This window comes from Manis javanica, chromosome 9 (genome assembly GCF_040802235.1).
Source record: "Manis javanica isolate MJ-LG chromosome 9, MJ_LKY, whole genome shotgun sequence".
In the NCBI taxonomy this organism is placed as follows: domain Eukaryota; kingdom Metazoa; phylum Chordata; class Mammalia; order Pholidota; family Manidae; genus Manis; species Manis javanica.
The window spans coordinates 67,840,506-67,865,435 of record NC_133164.1 but is presented as its reverse complement, the minus strand read 5'-3'; the positions used below and the strand labels follow the sequence as shown (position 1 = coordinate 67,865,435).

The following is a 24,930-nucleotide window of genomic DNA, read 5'->3' as shown; positions in this document are numbered from 1 at the left end:
TGGATTGCAGCCCCAGACCATGGCCCCATGTACCTGGTGTTCCCCCAGCCACAGTGGCACCCCGGGTACTAGGTTAGGGCTTGGGCTGGAGGGAGCACACCTTCCTCACGGGGTTGCCCGAGGCAGAGGGGCACTCAGAGCTCAGAATGGCAGCTATCGTCATGCCACCCTAACGCTTTCTTCTAATGTCTCCCAGCCCCCCAGGGACTCGTCACAGCAACTCCTTAGCCCAGTTCCTCCCACAGAGAAAAGCAGGAAAATCCCTCAGAGCCCTCCTGCCCTGCCAACACTTCTCAGGCTCCTACACAGCCTCCCAAAACAAAACCCCCAGGCTGCCGGGGCCCGTGACAAACACTGGGCTGTGGGTCTTTTCCTGTGAGCTTGCTAGGGAAGCACAGGGGTTCCCAGGCAGGCCCTGGAACCACATGACTGTGTGCAAATGAGGGCTCTGCTCCTTACCAGCTGTGACCTCGTAGGATTTACTTAACCTCTCTAAGCCTCAGTTTATCCTGTGTAAAATGGAGGTAATCCCATCTACCTTATAGGATTGTTGGGAGAACTAGCTATTTCTTTATCTGTCAATTATCTATCTATGTAATGTACTTATGTTTCAATCTCATCAACTTTCTAAAAGGATTTTATGGCAAAATAACTTAAAACTCAGATTTAAAAAACCCCAAAATTCATAAATATAAAAACAGCACCCACACATATACATATACACATATTATACCTATTGTGGGTAAAACTTTAATATTTCCAGAATATCTCACCTGGCTTTAGTACATCTGCATATCAACCGGTGCTCAAAGGTGGAGAGAAGTATGGCTTTAGCGCATTTGCATCATTCCTCAGGGGTGGAGAGAAGTTCATCTCCATATTGATGGGTAATTAATTACCTGGGCAACAGTGGGCTTATCTGTACCTGAAAGGTGAGGGGCAGGCAGGTTTTGCTGCTGCTGGAGCAGGAAAGAGAGATGGTCCCAGACTGCAGTTTTTAAGCAATAAATGGATTTTAAACTTTATTTCTCCCTTTGACTGATTTCGGTTTTTAGAGGTATTTTGCCCTGGGATTTCCTTTCCCTGGACTTACACCTATGCATAACAAAAACTAAAAATCAAAATAATCTTTAAGGTATCATTCTATACCTGTTAAGCATGAGTAATTTAAAAGTAAATGTACCCAAGAATGGCCAGGTTAAAGTGAGAGCTGTTTACTCATAAACTGCTTATGTAAATATATAAACTGACTCAAACTTTTTGGAGCACATGGTAGAAGTGTATTTCAAGAGCTATTAAAAAGTGTTCATTCTTGGCCCCAGAGATATTAATATAAAGAATTTCCTCTTTGGAGAAAAGTCCAATGGAAGGACGAGTTTAAATGTACAAGAATATGAATTCAGATCTTAAAATTGGCAACAATCCAAGTGTTCAAAAACAGTACAGTGGCTAAATACCCACCCACTGAAGGCAAATTCTGCTGCGCTAAGACCCCCACCCCTTAAGATCCAATCACCACCAACCAGATGGTCATCCACCCCTTAAGATCCAATTACCAACAACCAGATGGTGGCCCACCCCTTAAGATCCAATCACCAATGCAGAACACACCCTACCCCTACTCCTTAAAAACGTGTTTCCTCACCCACGAACTGCTGCTCCCTCTCTCTGGGGGCAGCCATTTTCTCTTTCAGATAATAAAATCTCTTGCGTGGGTCCGTGTCTCGTGAGTCGTTCTGGGGTAAGGAGGGTTGTGGCAAGATACCCTTTCACCCACCACCCTGCTTTACCTCACAACCACCCAGAAATAAAAATTATAAAAGCCACACAGCAAAGGACCACCAAAAGCCAGGCTGAGACAGGAAAAGGCAGTATTCACAGTGGATCTAGGAAATGAGGAGCAATATATACAGTATTCAGACTATGAAATAAAATAATAGATTGACTAGTGAAGATTAGTAACTTTCTACTTTTTGCTTCTAACCCTATCTGCACTATTAAAAAAAATGTTCCTCACTTAGGACATGACCACAGTTAGTATGTCATTCTTACCAGTTTCAGCTCAACACTTCGAGTATCGTTAATAGTCACAGAATCACCATAACCTTGACATACACTATACTTTGTAACATATCTAGGAGCTGAAGCCCATCACCGGGACTTCCTAATACATGTGGGCTGTAGACACGGCGGAGACATATAGCGGCAAGAGTCCGTACCACAGGCCTCCTCTCCGATCTGTGATGAGTCACACAGTGGTCCAGCAGGCTGTCTTCATCCAGCTCCCTCTGACAGAACGGGCACACACACCTGGGAATCGCAGAGAATACAAACATTACTGCGATGGCTGGCCCCCAACTCGAGGTGAAAACTAGGCGCATCTGGTTTGCAGTCCTCATCTGACGTTGCTTTTCACATCCTGAAACAGTCTTGGTACCTACGTGTTTTCTCAAGAGAAATCAAAGTGTGTGTCCTTAGAGGTACAGGGCAGGGTAACAGGGCATCCTTGAAGCCTTTTACCCTCCTTGGAAGCCAGGCGTACCGTGAACACATTAGAGACACTGAAGGTCACATGACCCAGCCATCCTAGGTTACCTTCCCGTTCCCTCTTCCTCCCTTTCCTAATGCAGGTAACATCTGAGTGGGGTGTTCTCTGTTCTCCAGATCCACTAGCATATGTTGCTGCAGATGTCTGGAAGCAGCATTTGCCCCTTACACCCGAGCTGTCCAATCACAGTAGCTATTAGCCATGAGTCTAGGCACTTGAAATGCAGCTAGTTCAAACTGAGGTGCTGGGTGTATACAATAACCCTGAATTTCAAAGGCTTAATATTTTAAAAAAGTAAAATGTCTCAATAATTTATATTGGTTACATGTTCAAATGATAATACTTAGGCTCTATGTGGTTAAATAAAATATATTAAAAATTAATTTCACATTTCTTTTTACTTTTTTGTGTGGCTGCTGCTAGAAAATCTAAAATTACATATGTGTTCAGCATTATATTTCTGTTGGACAGTTCTGCCTTAAATTCTTAGGGACAATATGGAGGCATGGAATTTTTCTGCTCATTTTCCATCATATTTATAACTTCCTGTTCTCCAAGACTTGTAGTCTAGGCAAGCTCCCTGTATAAGAATTTTTAAAATTTCAACCCTTCTCATTTTTTTTTCTCATAGTTCTTTTTTATTTAATTGTAACTAGCGGAAATTAGGGTTTAAATTAGCTTTCCTGTATTTTTAAATTTCCACAAAGTATATCAACCTTGCAATTAAACCCATACACTTTTCCAACTCATTTGTTACCCTTCCTTCCCATTCCTGTAACCTTTTAACAGAATCCAGACTAAAATACTCCTTTAAAATTTATAGGGTCATGGTATAAAGCTAATCCTACAATAACAGATATATTTACAATCTCTGATTTGCTAATCAAAAGGAATGGGGGGCAATCGTTTAGACTCTTGGGTTAGAAAATTTAAGTTATGTTTTGAGTATGTTTACTTAAAATAAGCAGAACTAGCACTTTTCTTCAAGAGGAAGAAACCCCCCTCCTACCAAGCACCACCACTGGAGAACTGAGTTTATAAGCGCATTCCACGGGTTCAAAGCCATCAGCCTATGAGAAGAATACAGATCAGTTCCTTTTCCTTTGGAAGACAGAGAGACTCCAATCTGTGCACTTACTCTGGCCATCAGGATAGGGAGGACCCAGGTTTGTTTCTTTTCTTTTTGTTAAAGAAAGAAAAGAAAAGAAAAGCTAACGATCAGTATCCTTCATTACACCTCCTGACCACCTCCAGCTCCTTGTAAGATGACCCCCCAGAAAGATGTAGGGTTCAGGAGGCCTGCCACCGGTTTCATCGTCCTTAGAACGTATATACCCAGAAGAGGAGCCAGCCTTCTCAAGAGGAGCCGGCTGAATGAAAGACAATGGGCTGGGGACTGAGAAGTGGGCTGGAAGAGTTAACAGACGAACCCCTCTGGATTGTGATCAACTTCAGCAGCAGGTTAGAAAACAAAGCCTAGCAGAGAAACAGTTCTGCATTCTATTTTTGGGTCTTCCCTAATACAAACTTGTCCGAGGAAGTCTCCCTAACTCTCCAGTGTTCCCTTGGTTCCCCCCATGCAAAGTTTTTAAAATAGAGCAAAATTCCTTCCTGCTTACTGCTATTAACAAGTGAGTTCCAGTAACAGGCACTCACTAAGAGCCTAAACATAACCACACACCTATTCTCACTATAAAAATGTTATAGACTTTCCAATTCATTAAATTCTGCAGAGGCGCATCAAAACACCATAGAATGCTACCATAGGGAAACAGACCTTGCTGCCATCTCCCCGAGTTCTTGGAGTGGTCCGTACTTCTCCATGTACTTCTGACAAGTCTTGATGTGCGCCCTCATTTCACTGAGGCAAACCTACATGAAAGCAGATTCAAAATCAACTCACTGTTGGAAAAGGGCTCGGGGAGGTCTTGTGTGACCCAGCCCTGGTACTTTGTTATTTCAAGCCAGGTGACCATGTGGGGGTCAGTCACCTGAAACGATGCCTTCATGATAATGGTACAACAGCCAAGCCATCATCAAGCATAATGCTACTTTTAAGTTTCTCTAATACTTAGAAGACCCAAATGTTGAGTTGTTGAATTTAGTTCTCCCAGAAACCATATATATGTGTTTTAAAGTGGAAAGATATATGTTAGCTCAAGTTCACTTTTTCTGGGTGCTGTTACCTACATGGGCGATGGAAACAAGTGAGGGAGAAAGGGGACAGGGAAATGCTAACGAAAGAAAGCAAAGGAAAAAACAGGCAGGAAGAGACAGAGAGGAGGAATCAGAGAGAGATACAAAGAATGAATGGGTGGAGCTTGGATGTGTCTGTACTAGGACAAGGAAAGGTGCCCAGGGAATGCGGACGACCGCAGCATCGGTGCCTGCGGGAGTACCCCATGAATTCATGGTACCCAGCACACTATACGGCCCCATTAGGAACACACATAAAGGGCAGCACGTGCAGTTCATCTTTATAAAGTCAGAACAAAGAGCCCTGTTACTCCAGATACACACTCGGAGGTCCTAAGCATGAGGGATCTATTGCTAAATAACACATATTCTACTAAACGTTTCATTAGAAACTGATAAGATCTTGTGCTAAAGGAAGCGCGGTGCAGCTGCGGTAAGGCGGCTGTCCCGCCCACCCGCTCCAGGGAGGTCGGCCCAGCTAGGGAAGTCAAACCTCGAATGTGAAATCTACCATGTCAAGGGAACAGTTATAACTGCTTAACAAAAGGCAAAAATAAAATTAGGTGGGAAAGTAAGAACACATCCTTGCCCTACAAATAACCATCTAAAAGCGTAAACCTAGGACCGAGCTCGATAGACGTCTTAAAACAGACTGCTGGCAATCTCTGACATCCAGCTTCGCCCAGGCCTGCCCTCTCATCTCTTCGTGCTTTTGCTTAAAGCACCTTTCTTCCCCTTTATACTCCTTGACAAAGCAAGCATTTCTCACATAAACTAGCAATGTGGGGACAATATACTGACAAATGAATCAATGAATTTATAGAGTGTCCCCTCAGGAACACACATAAAATTATGTAAGATGCTGAGAGAAATGACAGGAGAAACCGAAGCCACCATGCTTCTCTGCAGGTGCTTCCCCGTCTGCTGGGGACAGAAAAGAAGACTTGCAGACAGGGAGCCGGAAGCTGTGTGACACTGGACTGGAGCCCCAAGGCCAGGCCTCACGGGAGTGACATCTGCCGGGGCTCTGAAGAGTAAGAAGGGACTAACACAGCTCTAGAAGGGGTGGCAGTATTCCCGGCAAGAGGGACAGCACAGAAACGAACAGGCAGGCAGAAGAAATGCCTCAAGGGGAAAATCAAAATTCTCATGAATAATCAGAAATGAGGGGTGAAAAAGGCAGGGGATTTCCACCCAGGAAAACTGACAGAATGTTTTTGTTTCTGACAGGTGCCAAAGGTGGGATAGAAACTGGATGACAGGATAACTTGACAAGTTTGATTTTGTGCAAGTTGATTTTCATATCATGACAAAAATACCCAAGTAAAAATAAGCTACCACTGGCTACTAGGAACGTGAAAAGCTCTGATTTTGAGCATTATGTTTCAGACGGTGCTAAAAGCCATGCGTGTTTTATCATTTACTTTTGCAACTATCCTGTAACATGAACACTGTTTCCTCATTTTACAAAGAGGTAAACAAAAACTTACATTCACACCGTGCCCAAATCACAGCGAATAAGAGAATCAGCGTTTGACCCCAGGATGTCTGACTCCAAAGACCGCACCTAAATCCCGTAGTGGGCAGCCAAGGTGGATTCGTGCAGCTCACGTAAATATTCAAAAAATGTATTAAGCCTTTACTATGTGCCAGTTCCTTTTCAAAGTGCTGGATACACAGTGGCCAATAAAACAGACAGTGTCCTTTCCCCCATGGAACTCAAACCTGATGGGGATGATTGACATTAAATTTAAAAATCATAAAAGCATTATTACAAATGGTGACAAATGGTACAAAGAGAAAGCTTTGTGGGTGCTGAGAGAAAGTACAGGCTTTAATTTAGATGGACATAATTTAGATTAACAATCTAGAACGGTTCTCTAAAAAAATTTAGACCCTCAGTACAGAATTTCTCTTTTGGTCTCTAGACTGGTTTCCCTAAATATCCTCCCTCTTGTAATTCCAGCTTCATGTGTCTAAAACAACTCTGGATTCTTCCACAAATCTGTTCCCCAGATCAGCACCTTCACCTACTCAACGTCAGACAACCTGGGAGACAGTTTTGACATCCCACTCTCACTCACCCTCACATCCACGCAGTTACCAGTTCCTTCTATTCTCTTTCCTAACTACACGGCAAAGCCTGTCCTTCCCCATCTTCTGCCATCGCCCTAATGCAGCTTCCTTATCTGGCCCACTGGCCTCACCAATCCTTCTCTTGTTCCTACAAACCATCCCCTGGCACATGGTAGAATGACAGCTTAAAAACATAAACCCAGTCAAAAGCTTACACTCTCTAAGAATCATTATTGCATTTAGGATAAAATCTAGAATCCCTTCCTGGCCTCCAAGACTTCACAGGGTCTAACCAGGATAGACCAATGTCAAAGGAGGAAAACTGCCACATGGACTCAGCGATCAATAAACACTGCAAAGTCCAGAACACAGTTGGAATAACACCACTGGATTTCATAGGGCGGCTTGTCACTGGTGGGCTGCAAGGGAGCCTTAGGAATGGACACTGCATAATAGGGAGTTTTGGAATAATGGGAAGAGAGGAAATGGAGGTGGTCCATGACAACATTTGCTTGAAAAATTAAGACACGGTAGGAGTCAGGTGACGATTTTACCACAGCCTGCACTTGTGAAACTGGAGGAGAGGGAGGGGAGAGGCAGAGACCAGGAACTTTAGAAAGTCAGGGTGGGACGAGGTCCAAGGACACGTTAATTGATTAGCTCCCTAACAATTAACCAGGCAGGTGAGCCTCCGGCTAGGCGTGCAGGCAGGGTCGCGTACCAGGCTCCCACACTCGGCGCAGTCCTGGCGCTCCGACCTCATTCTTCTGGCTACGTCAGTTGCAGGAACCCCTTCTGAAGGAAGATAGGCACGGCAGTAGGGGCACGTCCACTTACTGCTCCTCAGGCTGGTGGCGAGGCAGGAGCGGCAAAATCTACCGAAAACAGACCAAGAGTACATCACTTCCCTTGCAAAGCGAACGGGAGGCACCAGTGTGTTCATCTGCCTGCATTGTCTTTGAAGGACCTCCTGCACTCTGTGACTGTCCTGCCAGGGTAGAGGTCTGCTTCCATCCTACACTTTCCAGAGTCTCTCACCCTTCCAGTAACACCTCTTTGGGGTCCCGTCTTCTCACTGCATTTAAACAAAAGAATATCAAGTGGTCAAAGACCATTCCTACAAATAGAATTAAAATTCTAATGCAAAGGATAACTATTCTGTCCTTTCCTTTCTTTAATCATTTTTACCCAAAATTTTTTGGGAAAATAGGTCTTTGATCTGTGAGATTTTGTGTATTAGATAAGAAAATAGCAGAAAGTCGAGGAGGTAAAAATACCAAACACAATGTAAGTCTTTCTAAAACAATTTTAAGGGCATCCCCAGATACAGAAAATTATCTAATTAAAATCCCCACTCTTAGAAATGTCCTCCAAGTCAAGAAATGAATTCTCTGATTTAGTTAAAGATGATCATGGTAAAATCTTAACATAATCAACAGAATTCACAGGAAATCCTGACCTATTTATAGCTGTTGAAACCTAAGTGCAGGCAGAAGTTGAGATAAACACTTAGACTATACACATTAGATGATCTCATAGCTCTCAAGTACTCAGCAGATAATATCTGTTTGGGAGTATAATGCATGGCGAAAGTTAAGCCTTTTAAAATGAAAAGTTCATATATCATAGCTACACAGTCCAGTGAAATTTTTCAAAGTGATATGTTAGCCATTATTGATTCATGAAGATACTGTCTCCTGTACCTGTTACCAAATTCAGGCACAGAGAGGACGCTGGCGCTTGCACTGTCCCTGAGGCATCTGCCGAGCATTCGTATCTCCTTGCAAAGGCACCTGGCGTTGCTCTGCAGGAGCCGCCCTCTCCCGGGAGCTGCCGGTCAGGGCCCCAGTCCAGGTGCCCGCGGTCCCGGCTGACGGCGGGGCGCCTTCGCGGGAACATGAAAGACCAACCGGGCGGCAACGGGTGGGGCGGTCCTGCTCCATGTGAGGCACCCCACCCTTCGGGTTCCTGCCCCTTTTGTCTTCCAATGTGTTTGCTGTTTTTGTTCTTGGGTAAAGTTTTATTTGATATGATTTCAACCTTGATACACTGTTTTTTTTTGTTTTTTTTTTTTTTTTTACAAATGTTTCAATACTTCCACATACCTTACTTAATTTAACCCCAGCAAACCCCTAGGAAAGATCACTATTTCCACTCACGGATGAGGCAGCTGAGGTAATAAAGGTTAAGTTACTACGGCAGGTCACATGTACAGCCCGCGCCGGAACCTGCTGGCCTGAAGCGGAGTTTCCCGACTGAGAACCAGCTCCCCCTCCTTCCCACCAGCGCGCCGCCGGACGGCAGTATTCTCAGAACCAGCAGGCCTGGCCGCCGCTCTGTTTCACTCTTCTCTGCCTCGGGTCAGCCGTACATTCTAAGGCAGCCTCCCCTTGCGTCTCTCGGGGTCCTTGAGCATCGGGTCCCCGAGTGTACTCCTGACGGGAATTTATTACAAGTGGTACAGAAGTGCAACTTACAATTACCACTTCTAACAAAATACCTCTGCTTCTGACAGGCGTAACCTGTTCATGCAATTTAGGAGTAAGTAGGCAACACTTTGCTTTTGTTAATAAACGTCCTCCCCTTTTCCTCACAACTCATTTGAGTTTTATGCCAAAACAAACAGGTTAATATGGTGCCATGCCCAGGGCTGGGCACCAGGGGACAAGAGCTCCCTGGCCTCCCACAGCAACACCAGAAGGCTGCTCTGCCACCTTCTCGCTTGCTGATGCCCAGCGCAGGTTCGGAGGAGCAGCCACTTCCCAGGCACACAGCTGGAAGGTGCTGGTGCTTCCAACGGTCTCAGTAGGGGTGCAAAGTTTGTAGGCTTTTCACGGTCCCCTCCACCCCTCCCAGGGACAAGCAGACACAGCGCAACTGTAAGATCACAGATATATCTGTATAAACCAGTGGGCTTTGCACAGAGCACATTTCTGCTGTCATTGCACAAAAGCTTTGCACATGTTTTTGTAACTACAGTTGACAGCTGCGGCCATGGAAGTGCCTGGCAGGAACTCATGAAAAGCAGTATGCTTTAGGCATTTTTTTAAACAAGTTCCCTCTATCCTCCCCACCCCCAACCGCCCCATATATACAATGCTGTTGCATGTGGCATGACACGGTCAGAGGAGCATTAGATAGACTTACTGCATCATGTGAGAATGTCAGTTATAAATCTGGTAGATCAATCACTCAGCTACACTCAATAAGGGTGACTATTAAATGGAGAAAACACATCAAGACTCAGGTGTTCTGGCTATGACTATATAAAAGCCATGACTTTTTTAAGTTTTACAAATAAGGGAAGGAATTGGATGTCACTGCAGCTTACGTCTCTCTTTCTGGGGGGCAGAATCAGGCACAGAACTGCTGAGTTCAAAAAGATGGGTAGTTAAAATTCTCCCTGTAAAGGTACAGTCATAAATTCACATCATGAGAACTGGAAAACTTAACATCCCGGCTCTAGTACCTTAGCATAAGATGTATCTAAGTGATCAAGTATTTTATGAACTGTCTAATTGGATTCCACACAGGGCCAATGAATATATATATAAGCTATATAGCAAGGCACATAAAGAAGATAATTCAAAACCAACACCTCTTAGAAAGCAAAATAAAGAACTGCGTATACAGTATCAGCGACTTGTAGGTTTTGCAGCTGTAACAAAACATCTAGAAGGATAAAGAAAACAATAGTATTTACCCACCTATTGGAAAAATGGGAACTGGAAAGAAGGAGTGGGTATGTGGTGGAAGGAGGGTATTTTCATTGTCAAATTTTAAGTTGAACTCTATTAACCACATTACCTTCACAATAAACAATTTTTTTAAAGTTAATCACCTACAACCACCAATGGAGTTTCTTATAACACAAAACATAGAGGCACCCCATGGTCCCACAACACCAAGCCTCTGTATTTACTTAAGAGGAATGAAAACATACCCACTTGTACAATAATATTCATAAGGAATGTTTTCATAATAGACCCAAGCTGGAAATAACTCAGGTGTTCATTAACAAGAAAACAAATAAATGGGGGAATATTCCTACAATGGAATACTACACAACAATAAAAAAAAATTTACTGACACATGCAACACATGGATGGATCTCAAAGACACAGTGAGTGAATGAAGCCAGACACAACAGAGCACATCCTGTCCAGCTCCACTTACATAAAGTTCTTGAGCAGGAAAAACTGGTCTATGGTAGGAAAAAAAGTCACTACATGGCTGCCTATGGGGTTCATGGACAGGGCTGGGCTGGGAGAGGGGGGGAGAGAACTATCTGGACTCAGTGAAAATACTCTGTATCTAGATATGGGTTTGGGCTGAACATTTGTCAAAACACAGTAAATGGTACATCTAGGTTGGCTGTCTTTCATGTATGTGTAATTTACTTTAAAAACAGACAAATAAATATTGAACTATGATTAACACATGTGCTGATGTGAGAAGGGATAGAGTGTGCTGATTTGTAACCTACTCTGAAATGCATCTGAAAATGAGATGGGCTGACAGATGAAAGGTATGCAATAAAGTGAGAGATAAAAAAAATAATACAGCAAGTTACAACTGTAGAATCTAGGTTGTGGCTATATGGATGTTCATGGTGTGATTCTTCAACTTAGCTGTATGTTTGAAATTGTTCATAATAAAATGTCAGGGAAAACGAACCACTTTATAGGACTTAACTTTTCTTCACTTCTAGGAAGAATTTAGTCAGAAAATTAGGAAGGGAAATGTTTGGAAGATGAGATATCTGACATTTTTAACAAAAAGTTATGTGAAGAAGAAAACATTTTTTAAAGAATATTTTTAAAGATATCTGAATTCAGTGTAAGGTTACACAGCATTTATGATTATGTATTTAAATAATTCTAAAGAGCACAGAACAATTGAAAATATAACAAAAGGCTGATGAGAGAAAATATAAAACTTTCAAAACATGAACTTGTGTGGCATTTGGCAAGAACAGTTCATTCCTGGTTATGGTGAGACTTTATGAGAGTGCGTAAATCTGTATAAGTCCCCTCAGACCCACTGGTAGAAGCATTCGTTCACGGGGGAAACTTTAGTAATAGCTTATGACCACTGCCAGCCAGGGCTGGCCACACGAGAGAGGAAACTGCGGGGCACCCCAGGTCCTGTGCTCTGGGTGCTAGATGAGGAAAGAGGAAGCTGCAAGGTAACAGAGGGCAAATGACAAATGCTGTGAGGAGAATAAAATAGTTGATGATATAAATAGAGTGGGCTGGGAGAGGGGGCAGGGAGATGGGTGGTCCCCAAGACGGTATTTAAAGGCACCAGTCTGGGAATGGTTTTCCAAGCCAACAGCAAAAGGTACAAAGAGGAGGAGCCATCTCACCGAGGGACAGGAAGCCAGTGTGGCTGACAGGTGGGCCCTGGGAGAGTCGCTGGGGAGGGGTGGGGAGGTGAGGCCACGGCTGAGCAATAGAAGGCACCAGAGGGTGACACAATGTGACTCACGTGATGTGAACCCCTCAGCTTCCTGTGGGAGGAACAGATCACAGAGCAGAGGAGCCTCCAGGAGGGGCCCAGGTCGAAGCCCATTGTAAGAGTGGGTTCAAGAGAGGGTAAGGGCCTGGACCAGCAGAGTAGCAGCAGACAGTGTAAGTGGACAGACAGAGGGTTTATTCTGGAATCAGAGGCAAAAAAGATGACAACATAGCAAATGACAGTATGCTCAGTGAGACACAGAACACAGAAGGCTACTTCCTGTATGATCCCTAAACTGATGGGGTGCCGGGGGTGGAGGACTTGGGGAGGGGCAGACGACACAGGGTTCGAGGGACTTTTCAGTGCAATGGAACTAGCTGTTCTAGGTCTTGTCTGTGGTGGTGGTTACAGGACTGCAATCACTACCACCCATCAGCCTGCATGCTTTGTGCTGGATCACCTCAAGAAAGCTGGAACCACGATACAACAAAATAAAAATGCCCTAATGACAACAGGTCAGTCAGAGCACCTGTAGGGAGTTATGTGAAGAAGAAAACATTTTTTAAAGAATATTTTTAAAGATATCTGAATTCAGTGTAAGGTTACACAGCATTTATGATTATGTATTTAAATAATTCTAAAGAGCACAGAACAATTGAAAATATAACAAAAGGCTGATGAGAGAAAATATAAAACTTTCAAAACATGAACTTGTGTGGCATTTGGCAAGAACAGTTCATTCCTGGTTATGGTGAGACTTTATGAGAGTGCGTAAATCTGTATAAGTCCCCTCAGACCCACTGGTAGAAGCATTCGTTCACCAGGTAGAAGCACTGTAGGGAGACCACAGACATACACAGCAGAGAACCATTCAGACCTCATAGGCTGCCCACCTACAGAGCCCCAGGCAGATAGGAGCTGCTCAGTAAACTGAAATGACCAAATCCATTATGAGGAATCGCCCAAAGGAAAATTTTCTGGGCAGGGCCCAAAGTTCCCAGTAATAAATAAGAGTGCTGGGTCCTTCTGGAAGAACCACAGGGACGGAAATGGACACAATCCTAAGGAGATAGGGGATTCCGATCTGTCTACCCTGCTCCCCACCTCCATCAGGTAGTGGAGAATGACGAATCATAGAACATATGATCACTCTGAAGTTCTGCATGAGTTACCATTGCTGCAAAATCAGATTTCACACACAAACCCGAAATTCTGGTTTCTCCTGAAAAGCCAGTCTCCCGGCAACTCTGGACTCAATCCCCTCAAGGCCGCACAGGGTGGAGCCCCTTCCTGAGGTGGTCATCCTCCACATTCATTTACATCACTTGGGCTAACTCCTGTTGAGTTTACAGCTCCAAAGAAATTAATTAGGAACTAGATAATGACTCTAAACACTCTAAGAACTAGCTGGAAACTTAATTTCCCTGCTCCCATTGGTTACTTTATTAACCGCTTTCCATGTCCCTAAATTAGGTGATTGGCAATAAAACCCTTGTAATGAAGAGGTCAGCGAAAGTGTTGACAGGAAATGGGGAAAGGGCTGCTGGAGACACTCAATAAAACTAAGGCCCCAATCTTAAGCAGTAAAACTGAACCCTATATACAGGAGGTTCAAAGAGAAAAGGAAAGCATTAATTAGGAAAAGGATCTATGGGGCCTGGGGCTAGACAGCAAAATAAGTATCCAGAGGTGGTCCCCAAATACAGTTCTGGAAGAAGCCACTGGCAACATGCGGCAAGTCTAAACATTTCATTTATGTTCTCAACGCTAGGCTGCCTCACAGTGAGACACCAAAGTAGAGCCAAATGAACATCTTGAGCCGCTTGATGAGCTTGAAAATGTAGATAGAATAAGGGGAGTAGCTATTGTTATTTTAAGTGACCATAAGAGTCTCAGTCTAAAATATTCTAGTAAAGGGCAATAAACAACCCCCCAACACACACACTCCCTCTTGCCAAGGATGAATCAGCATGGTGGGGCCCAAGTGCAGGCCAGGCCTTGCACAGCCCCTCAAGATTTCCTTAGACATGCTTCTGTATCCCATTAGGCTACACTCCTTATCCATCCTGGGAGTCCTTCAGCCTCCAAACACTGACTGTGTCTATATGCTCCATTATGCCTTGATTCTAAATTTAACTCCCTAAGGAATATTCATTTCCTTTAACCTGAAGTCTTAGAAGGTACCTTTCTATAACCTTCAAACACCGCTATCAACGGTTTCTTACTGTCAATTGAAGACGGTCATCTAAAGCTGTGCTTTTCAAACCTTAAAGTGGATCTAACCCACCTAATCATCTTGTTAAAATTCAGGTTCTGATTCAGTAGATCTGACATGAAGACTGAGATTCTGCATTGCTGCTGGTCCAAGGAGAATCTTGGCAGAAAACTCAATCTTTTACATTATTTCAGTTCTGTTTGTTAGATGATACATCATCTAATAGATCCCTAATATTTAATTTGCCCAGGAAAATACCAGTGTTGCTAAGTAAACACAGAGCAGTTCAACCACCAGAGGACGCATATTTCAGGCCAGCTTAATTACGTCTTTCTGAAATTCTCAGTAACACAGGAAGAGATGAATAACTCTGTAAAAGAAATGGAGTGGAAACGCCACCATGGGACTCCTCTCTGTTACTCAGATGAGCCCCAACCACAATCACAAAGCATGGGTTGGGGGTACCACGCAGAGCAGCCCCACCTGGGCAGTGTTCACCCGAGTATCTGAACTACACATTGTCCCAGAGTCGCTGGCTCATCCCACTGACACCTGACGCTGCTGAGTGCAGAGCTTGCAGGGAGGCCCAGGGAAGAGTGGCATTCCTTTTTGACGGTGGTGTTCTCAAGGGTCTTGGACCTCGATGGCACCAAACACTCCAACCATCCTCTTTAAGGCCACTCATAAGCACACTTGGAGAAGGAAGTATGCTATCCACATGCTTGTTTTAGCATCAGGGGCCTGGGTATTTCGTGGTTAAATAGCAAAGCTTCATCTTAAAGTCAAATCACAGGTCAAAATGTACGTCAATGATCATTTGCAATCAGATCCACAAATTCCCAATACATCAATTCAGCTACCTGCATCTGTGCCCATTTAATACTCTGCATCCTGATGGATGGATGACCTGTCCATCCTCCCAGCTAAGGCCGAGGGCCCCACTGTAAATCCCAGCTCCTCTCCCCTCCTCAAGGGCATTCCTCCTCAAACTCCCTCCTCCCTCTGGTGCATCAAATTCTGCCTCACTGTACAATCATCCCCAACAGCATTTTCCATTCTCCCTCTTCTCGGAAAAGAAAACTCTCTCAATTCCACTTCTCCCCGCTATTGGTCAGATTTTTCTCCTCCTCTTTGACTCCCAACTCTGTTTTCTAACTGGCTCATGCACCCACTCTGGTTAGGTTTCAGAGCCCCCCATTACACTGCAGCGGCTCTTCTCAAGGTCACCAACAGCCTCCACGTTACTGCATCCAGCGGCCAGTTCCCAGGCTTCACTGACTTGACCTCTAAGCAGCTCTATATTCAGCAGATTCCTCTTCCCTCAAAACTCCCTGCACATACTCGGCCTCCAGGACACCAGGCGGTTTGCTTCTGAATATTGGTGTGCACCACAGCTCAGTCCTAGGATCTCTAGTTTTTTCTAACTTATTCCTGAATGAGCTCTTCCGATCATAGATTTATATCAAGTCATGTTTATAGTCCAATTTTACTTAACTACAGCCCAGACCCTCTGAAGACTCACATACCCAACTGCCAATCAGCAGTTGGGCATCTCAGACTTGGCTTGTCAGTAACTGACCCTCTGACTAAACTTTGTTCCTCCCCACCCTTGGCCTTTCCCACCTCAGTTAAGGCAGCCTCAGCCTTTGTTCAGGCAAGCCCTTTGCAGTCGCCCTGGATTTCTTGTCCTTCCCCAAAGTCCATGCTGAGTCTATCCCGTTGGCTGCACTTGCAGGCACAGCTAAAATCCTGCCATTCACACCACCTCCATGCCCCCCATGCTGGTCCTGCCATCTCCTGCCTGCATTATTACAGCAGTCTCTTGCCTCTCTCCTGGTCCTGCTCTTCCCACTGCAGTCTACCCTCAACACGGCCGCCCACACCAGGACTCTGCTCAAAATCAGCTCTTGGAAAAAAATGGCCCCACACACCATACAACTGCCCCTCACTTTGCTCCACTCAAACTAGCATCCTCACCCTCTACCTTCCTCTAGACGGAGGCTGCACAAAATGCGGCTCTGTTTAAAAACAGTTCATGCTTGATTAAGTAGAGAAATCGGGAGAAGTATTAAGAAACTTGTGTAGAATCTGACATCAAACTCTCATGTCTGTTGAACCTAATAATTATTTTTTTCTTTTTCTTTTTATTTATTTTTTTGTTTTGTTTGCTTTTTTTCTACCGTTTAAAGTATTAGATCCATATCATGCTTAATTTTACTTACTTTTAGGAACTCTGATAAATTTTTTTAAGTTACATTTTCTTTGCCTATTTTTCATACCCAATACTTTCTTTTGGTTCTGAAGGGTGACAATATGGCATCCCAAAACATGTCATTTTGGCATAAAGATTATTTTGAGTCAAAGTCACTTGAAAAGCAGCAAATAAAAAGGAAAACAATTTACCTTCCTTCTTTTTCTTAAAAGCAGATGAAAGTACCAAGTGAAAGAAATCCTGAACCACAGAAAACATTCTTATCATCAAGGATATGAAGTTGAGAACAAAGAAATTTTACCCAATCAGACCTTGTTAAAATAATTCTTGTCTTCCTTTAGCCTCTTCACACAATTTACTTTTCTACAATAGCCTCTTTGTTCAACCTACTAGAAAAGCATGAAGGTCCCATCTTTCCTTTGCACCTTCATTCTTTATGAAAACTTTTATGCCACATAAAACTTACATAGATTTATATCTTCTTCTCCTGTTAACCCATCTTATGTCAGTTTAGTTCTCAGGGCCAGCTGAAAAACCCTGAGAGCAGATGTAAAAATCTGCCTCCCCTTTAGGCCCATATGACTTCTTTATGTCACTTTCATTTTCTTGATTATTTTCCTGTCTCTCTTCTAACCCCTCATTAAATTTCCATTAGTCTATTTTCATTCAGGCACTTTAAAATTTATTCTTCATCCCTGAAATAATTTTGTCTTTTTCTTCCATTTCTTTCCTGTGTTTCAATCAACTCCTTTTTTATTTATCCTGGTTTCTATGTACTTTGCACTTCTGACATAGAGTTGATTTTTATCTTCAAATGACTGAGTGTTCTTAATTCTGCCTAGAGTGTGAACTTAAACTTTTCTTCAGTTTATCATTATTTTGTAGGGGAGGATTTTCTTTAGTTGGTGGTTGTGACTTGTTCTCTGATTTCCTGCTATATTTCCCTTGCTTTACTTTCTCTTGTCCGTTTTTATATTGAAGTGCTCCATCAAAGCCCTATTTTAGAAGTTTTTTTTGTGCTCGCCGTGACCCTCCTTACCCAGAATGACTCAGGAGACACGGGCCCACGCAAGAGACTTTGTTTTCTGAAAGAGAGAGTGGCTGCCGCAGAGGGAGTGGAGAGAGGGGGCGAGGGGGAGAGAGAGAGAGAGAGAGAGAGAGAGAAGAGGGAGAGCAGGGAGAGCAGGGGGACAGAGAGACAGAGACAAAGAGAAAGAGAGCAGCCTAATAATTATTTTTTAAAGGAGGGCTTTTATTTTGTATATCTTTGATGTTTTATATTTCATTTTTCCATAATATGTTTTTTTATTTTGCAGAAGTACTGATCTGTGATGGGCTAGAAATTAAAACAAAACAAAAAATGGGTCTTTACAACTGATAATTGAGAAGCTCTAATTAACCTAAAATTGCAGTTCCCCTATAAACTTTCTATCCTGTTTCATTGCCTTATTTTTTTAATCCTTAACACCCATCACTGTATGACAAACTATATACTTAACACTCACATCTTGCCTGTTGCTCATCTTCCTTATGAGAACACAAGTTCCAGAAGGAGAGCATTGTATCTATGCACTCGGCAAAGGCAGATGCTTACCAGATCAGTGGCTCAATGCACCCCATACAATAGCAGAGCTGACCAAACAACCCCCAATGGGTCAAAAAGATGAAAAGCTAAACAAACAAGGATTTGATTTTAAAGAAAACTGCGTGGATTTCCACTGTCTGCACAAGCAACACGTATGTGTGTGCAGGGGTGCCTAACAGCCAGACTGCTTAGGGTTCTGAAGGATCTGCTAGTAAAGCCCGGTAACAAACTAATGTTTGGTTTGATCACCAGATCATAATAACCCTTAAAAAACCATTTTAGAGATGGGATGGTTAGTTTTATGTGTCAAGTTGGCTAGGCTAAGTACTCAGTTACTTACTGGAAGACTTACCTATGTGTTGCTGTGAAGGTAGTTTGTAGGTGTGGTTAGCATCCATCATAAACTGGCTTTAAGTAAAGAGATTATCCTCAATAATGTAAAGCAATTCCTTACAATCAATCTCTCTCTCCATTTATCTCTATCTCCTCTTGGCTGTTTCTCTGGAGAACCCTCACTAATAGGTGATGTACAAGTAGGTAATAAACATCTCTGATAAATAATAGGATAAGCAGCTTTAATCTTACGTTACAAAAGAAGTCTTTGGGAATACACATCTCCTGTAAGAATGAAAGCACCGTGGAGGAAGGGGTCAGAAGGCACAAACCTCCAGGAATAAAGTCACGTTGCATCACGTTGCAGAGCTAGAGCTCAGCGTGGAGACGTCAGTGACACTGCTGTACTGCGCGTCTGAAAGTTGCTAAGAGGGTAGATCTTAAAAGTTCTCACCACAGTGAAAAAATGTGTAACTCTGGTAACAGAGGTTAACAGGTCTTTCTGTGGTGATCATTTCACAATATGTACAAATACCAAATCATATTGTACAGGCTGAAACTATATTATAATATGTCAATTATACCCCAATAAAAAATAAAAATACACTACATTAAAAAAAAAAAAGAACAAAAGCTCTCGTATTGCTGGGTCAGTTGACAACCCATCAGGAAACTCTCGGATCCTCAGAACCACTAATTTGGTTCAGGCTCTACTGCTCACACTTGACCACAGATGGAACGTTCTTATCCACTTACCCAAAAGCACTTCAGACTTATCGTCAACAGTTTCATCTGAAAAATCAGGCAAATTCTGTGACCTGAAGCAATTTAACCCAACCGAGTTCAGTGGAGTGTGACTCTCCGTACCTTGGAATAAGCTCCAGGCTGTACTCAGCTCTCCTGGCCCATCCTCATTTTTTTGGTCCTTTTAGCTAACTCCCCCTGGCCCCAGCTCTGATCCCTTCCCCAAACCCTCTCTGCCCAGTGCCTTGGGCATGTCTCCACTTGGGTATCCCCCTATCAGGCTGCTATACATTCAACAGGCCCAACATGAGTTCATGGACTTCCTCCTGAGCTCAACTCTGCCCACTTCTGTCACCCGTTCGGAAGTTACCTTTGACTTCTTTCTCCTCCTGAACCTACCATATCCAGTTGGACAATACATTTGTTTGAATATTTAAATGTAAATCATATTTTCTCTCAGTTCCATTTATACAGCTTCAACTTACCTATTTTTTTCCAGCTCACCAATAATAGAAGATAAGGCAGAGGTAGGAAGCCTTCTCCCCAAATCTATTTTCACAACTGATACAGCTGTATGAATAAAGTCGATATGAAGTGACAGAACATTAAAATGGAACTTCTTAAATTAAAATCTATCAAAAAAAAAAAAGAACTTGGCTAAAGGCAAGGCCATCTGGAAATGTCATATCTTGGAAATATCACAAACCTATCTTTTTTTTTTTTTTGAGAGGGCATCTCATATTTATTGATCAAATAGTTGTTAACAACAATAAAATTCTGTATAGGGGACTCAATGCTCAATGTACAATCATTAATCCACCCCAAGCCTGATTCTCGTCAGTCTCCAATCTTCTGAAGCATAACGAGCAAGTTCTTACACGGTGAACGAGTTCTTACATAGTGAATAAGTTCTTATATGGTAAACAGTACAAGGGCAGTCATCACAGAAACTTTCAGTTTTGATCACACATTATGAACTATGAACAATCAGGTCAAATATGAATATTTGTTTGATTTTTATACTTGATTTATATGTGAATCCCACATTTCTCTCTTATTATTATTATTATTATTACTTTTAATAAAATGCTGAAGTGGTAGGTAGATGCAAGATAAAGGTAGAAAACATAGTTTAGTGCTGTAAGAGAGCAAATTTAGATGATCAGGTGTGTGCCTGTAGACTAAGTGTTAATCCAAGCTAGACAAGGGCAATAAAACATCCACGGATGCAGAAGATTTCTCTCAAAACAGGGGGGGTGAGGTTCTAAGCCTCACCTCTGTTGATCCCCAATTTCTCACCTGATGGCCCCCCTGCGACTGTGCCTGTCTTAGGTTATTCCTCCCTTGAGGAATCTTACCTGTCTTTGGCTAATCAGTCATCTTCCGGGGCCATACAGGGAAGTGTAAAGTTGGTAAGTGAGAGAGAGGCAATATTGTTTGAAAAGGTTAGCTTTTTACTTCTTTGCAGATTTATGCCCTGTGGCTTTTATGCCCAGCATTTGTCTTGAGGTATCTTTACCACTTGGAAGAATTATGACACTCAGTAAACACAAAGCTATCTTTTGTGGCCATCTTATTCCAAAAGAAATACAATGATAAGAAATAATACCATTCATGGGTTTTTGCTTTGTGGAATGACTTTGAAGGAAATAGAAACTATGTTTTGAGCCTTTATTACAGGCTACTTTTACATTTTAAGTACTCATAAAAATTCCATTACTCACCCCATTTTACAAATGAAAAAACTGAAATCAAAGAGATTAAGCATTTTGTTCAATATCATACAACCCAGTAATTCCACTTCCATGAATGTACCCAAAGAAAATAAAATCCCATATGTGCATCCCTATGTGTATCACTATGTTTATGGCATTATTTACAATAGTCAACTTATGGAATCAACCTAAGTATATATCAGTAGAGGAATGGATAAAGAAGATGTGGTATATATACACAATAGGATATTATTCAGCCCTAAAAAAGAATGAAATCCTGCCATTTGCAACAACATGAATGGACCTAGAGGGTATAATGCTAAGTGAAAAAAGCCAGGCAGAGAAAGACAAATACCATATGATTTCAGTTATTTGTGGAATCTAAAACAAAACAAAATGAATAAAACAGCAGCAGACTGGACACTGAGGAGGGGCTGGGTGGGTGGATCGATGGGGAGGGCGATGGTGGATAAAGGGCACAAAAGTTTTCAATCAAAATATAAGTTGGTCATGGGGAGGGTAGTACAGCACGGAGAATATAGCCAATGATTCTGCAACATCTCCCTATGTTGACAGACAGTAACTATACTAGTTGTGGATAAGATTTAATAATGTGGGTAACTGGTGAACCACTGTATTATATATTGGAAACCAATATAAGATTGTCTATCAATGATACAATTTTAAAAAAGGGATGAAGCACATGGTGATCACACAGCTGGGTAACGGGGAGCTGAATTTCAGACCTTGCTCTCTATCAAGCCCACTGTTCTACTGCATCATAACATAATTTATTAATTGCTAGGTGCATATTCATTCAAGGTATTGTCACTGGACTTGAAATAGGCTTATAAACAGAAAGTAGCATAAATAACCTAGTTCAACAAGTCTGGAAATTAGTTTCGATATTGGGTAACAGGTTGCATTTGCATTTCTTCATTTTCCAGTGCAAGTCCAATGGAAGAGGGTGAATCATTTAGGAAGTAGTATAAATGGTGTTAGCAGCTTTCACCACAATGCGGAAGGGGCTCCAGTTAACGGTTATAAAGTGCGAGGGGCCGCGCACGTTCGCCAAAGGGAGAAGCATGGAGTTCTGCCCACAGCCAGAACAATGGACACAGATTTGTCAAAACAAAGAACAACAGAGTGAGGGAAGGCGATCTGTCCAGCCCTTGTGCTACTTCATGACTGTCTTTCCAGTTGCTGGTTTCCTATTCATTCTCACAGAGAAAGACTAAACATGGCATTTAACATTTTGCAAATTTATACTATCGTTTTTAGCAGAAGCGAAAACACTGCAAACAGTCAAGTTACAGCATTCAAAATGCAGACCAGGGAAAACAATCTCAAATCAGATAACGATCTCTCATAGCAGAGGGGCCCGGGTCAGATCTACAGGAGTTTCCAGACCGACTGCGCGTCTTTGGCCCAACATTAAAGTTACACTAAGCTTAAGGGCAGTTATCCTGAGGCTATGGCTGCCCTGAACTATCCAGCGCGTTTCACAGTCACACAGCATCTCGGTATCATGTCAGCGAACTACATCCGCACAGCCGGCGGACGTCAGTCCATCAGACAGGAGGCCAACTCGCCTTGAGTCTGAAGTACAAAGCTGAAACAACAGGCCTGAAATACAGCACAGAAGACGCCCAGGGCTCCTTATTTAAACAAGCGTGGGCTGTCGGTTTTCCTCCCTGGCTCCCTGCTGGGCTTTTCAGTGACGAAAACTCCTTGGTTCCTGGGCAGTGGGTGTCAGGGACCGTCTGGGCCCTTGGACTTCGGCCCTGCTCTCCGCCCCGCCCCCGCGGTAGCGCCCGCGCGCACCCCCACCCCCACCCCCGCCCAAAGCCGCTGCCCCAGGAAGGCACCGCGGGCCTCGGCCCGCTCGCCGCGCCCCCGCACGCAACCCGCGGGCGCAAAGCTGGCACGTTAGCGAGTCCACAGGTCCAGCTCCCACTTCTTGTTACAGGACGCGCCACTTCCATATGGGAACTTTGTTTTTAAACTCTTCTTGGAAACCACCACGGCTGTGCGCTAACCGCCAGTTTGGGGCAGACAGCACTTGGCTTTTACGAGTTATTTTACCTGCACTTTCCGTGGACGTGGGCAGGCGGCCCGCCCATCTGCACCCGGGCGGCGGGTCCCGTCTCGCTTCCGACCTGGCGAGGGCGCCCGCCCCGGGCCCGCGCAGGCTCTTCGCGCTGCGCCCGCCAAAGTACTCCTGAGCTCTGCGGGGCCGCAGGCTGTCCCAGGCAGGGAGAGCGGAGGGCCGGCGTGCGAATCCCCCGGGCCCTGCGGAGCGCGTGCACGCAGCCTGCGCCCCCCGGGGACCGGCCGCGGGGCACACGGTCCACTTAGCCGCTGGGGCGGGAGCCCGCGGCCCGGTGCCCGGCGGGCCTGGCCCTCCGGCAGGGCGACCTCCCGCTCCTGGGCTCCGCGTCCCCGGGGCCCCGCGCCCGGGCCGCGGGAAGGGGCAGCTCTCGGCGGCTGCCGGCCCGCCGGGTCCCCTGGTTCCCTCCGGCTGGGCCGCTTGCCCACGCCCGCACCCCGCGCGGACGCCGAGCGCCTCCGCCGCACTTACACGTGGCCGCAGCGGGTCCGCACCGGCTGGTGCAGCACCTCGAGGCACACGGAGCAGTCGAAGGACGTGACGGGCAGCTCGGGGTGGGCGCTGCGCTCCAGGGCCCGCGGGGCGGCCGAGGCGCGCGCCGACTTGCCGCTGTCGCTGCTCAGCACGGAGCCCATGGCCGCGCCCCGCGCCCGGCAGCGGCCGCGAGCTCAGCGCCGGTGGCCGGGCGGCTCCGCGGTCTGCGCGGAGGAAGGAAGTCCCGGCCCAGGCGGGACGCCGCCGCCCAGCACGCAGCCTGCGCAGCCCAGCCCCCGCGCCCACCGGGCCCGCCGACCGCCGCACGCAGCGCCAGGCTCTCGGTCGCCGGGGTGCAGCCTGCGGGCGCTCTGCGGGCTCGGGGTACAGCCGCCCGGGAGGTGCGGCCTGCCAGCCCTGCGCCAAATCACACTAGGCTGCGGGGCGCGCTCGGAGCGCCTCCAGGCAGGTCCCTTGACAGAGCGGCTGCGGCGTCGCGAAACTCGGAGGCCTGGGCCCAAAGCCCACGTCTAGGGCGGGGACGCCAGCGCCAAATCCTCTGCCCCAGCTTCTCTGCGCCAGCCCCGAGTCTCGGTCGTTGGTACTTGGCGCCCCGCCCTCTCCTGACCAGGCCCACACAGAGCTTATTAATAATGCATTCGGGAAGCCTTGCTTAGGCCCTCCGCCCGCCAGCCTCCTTCCCGGTGATGGGCACGCACCTCTCAACAGGCTAACGCAATCCCAGTTCCCACAGAGCTCACTTGTCTTTAAAAAAGCACATTTACTTTGAGACAATTATAGATTCACATGATTATTTAGAAAAACATTTAGTAATACCTAATACATATACATAATCTATAAACCTCACCCATTTTCCACCACTATATTTTTCATGGTAAGTCATAAGTAATCAACAAGTAAATAAGATCATTTCAGATGTTAAGGGTCACAAAGAAGATAAAACGGGGCGTGAGGATGGGGGTGGGGAGGCTAAGGTCAGAGAAGCCTGGCTGAGGTGACATTTGCGCTGAATCATGAATAATGAAAAGGAGTCAGCCGTTCAGAGATTTAGGGAAAAGCTTGCCGTGCACCAGGCCCCGTGAGGCAGCAACGCAGAACAGAATCTGTGCGGCGCTGGAGGCGGGGACCAGGGGATGATGGATGGAGTGAGATGAGGTAGGAGACAGGCCTGATTACATCCAGGGCCAAAAGTGTGAATTTTATTTCAGGCACCATGATTTGATTTACTCTGACTGTTGTCT

General features: G+C 44.8%; 1 protein-coding gene across 3 annotated transcripts in view; it reads right to left on the bottom strand.

The window, feature by feature from the left end:
* The window catches only part of RNF125 (ring finger protein 125), a 37,707-nt gene extending 13,443 nt beyond the window's left edge, over positions 1-24,264 (bottom strand). The window contains exons 1-4 of one of the 3 annotated variants that reach the window (XM_073212726.1): positions 23,666-24,264; positions 7,542-7,695; positions 4,326-4,420; positions 2,220-2,310 (exon numbers count right to left, since the gene is read on the bottom strand). In XM_073212726.1, the coding sequence (XP_073068827.1) occupies positions 2,220-2,310; positions 4,326-4,420; positions 7,542-7,695; positions 23,666-23,829 (504 nt within the window). In that variant the 5' untranslated portion in view covers positions 23,830-24,264. Of the gene's footprint in view, positions 1-2,219; positions 2,311-4,325; positions 4,421-7,541; positions 7,696-23,169; positions 23,621-23,665 lie in introns of those variants that run through there. The other 2 variants (XM_037004733.2, XM_017679577.3) reach the window with 2 other exon arrangements.
* Positions 24,265-24,930: the final 666 nt, after the last annotated feature.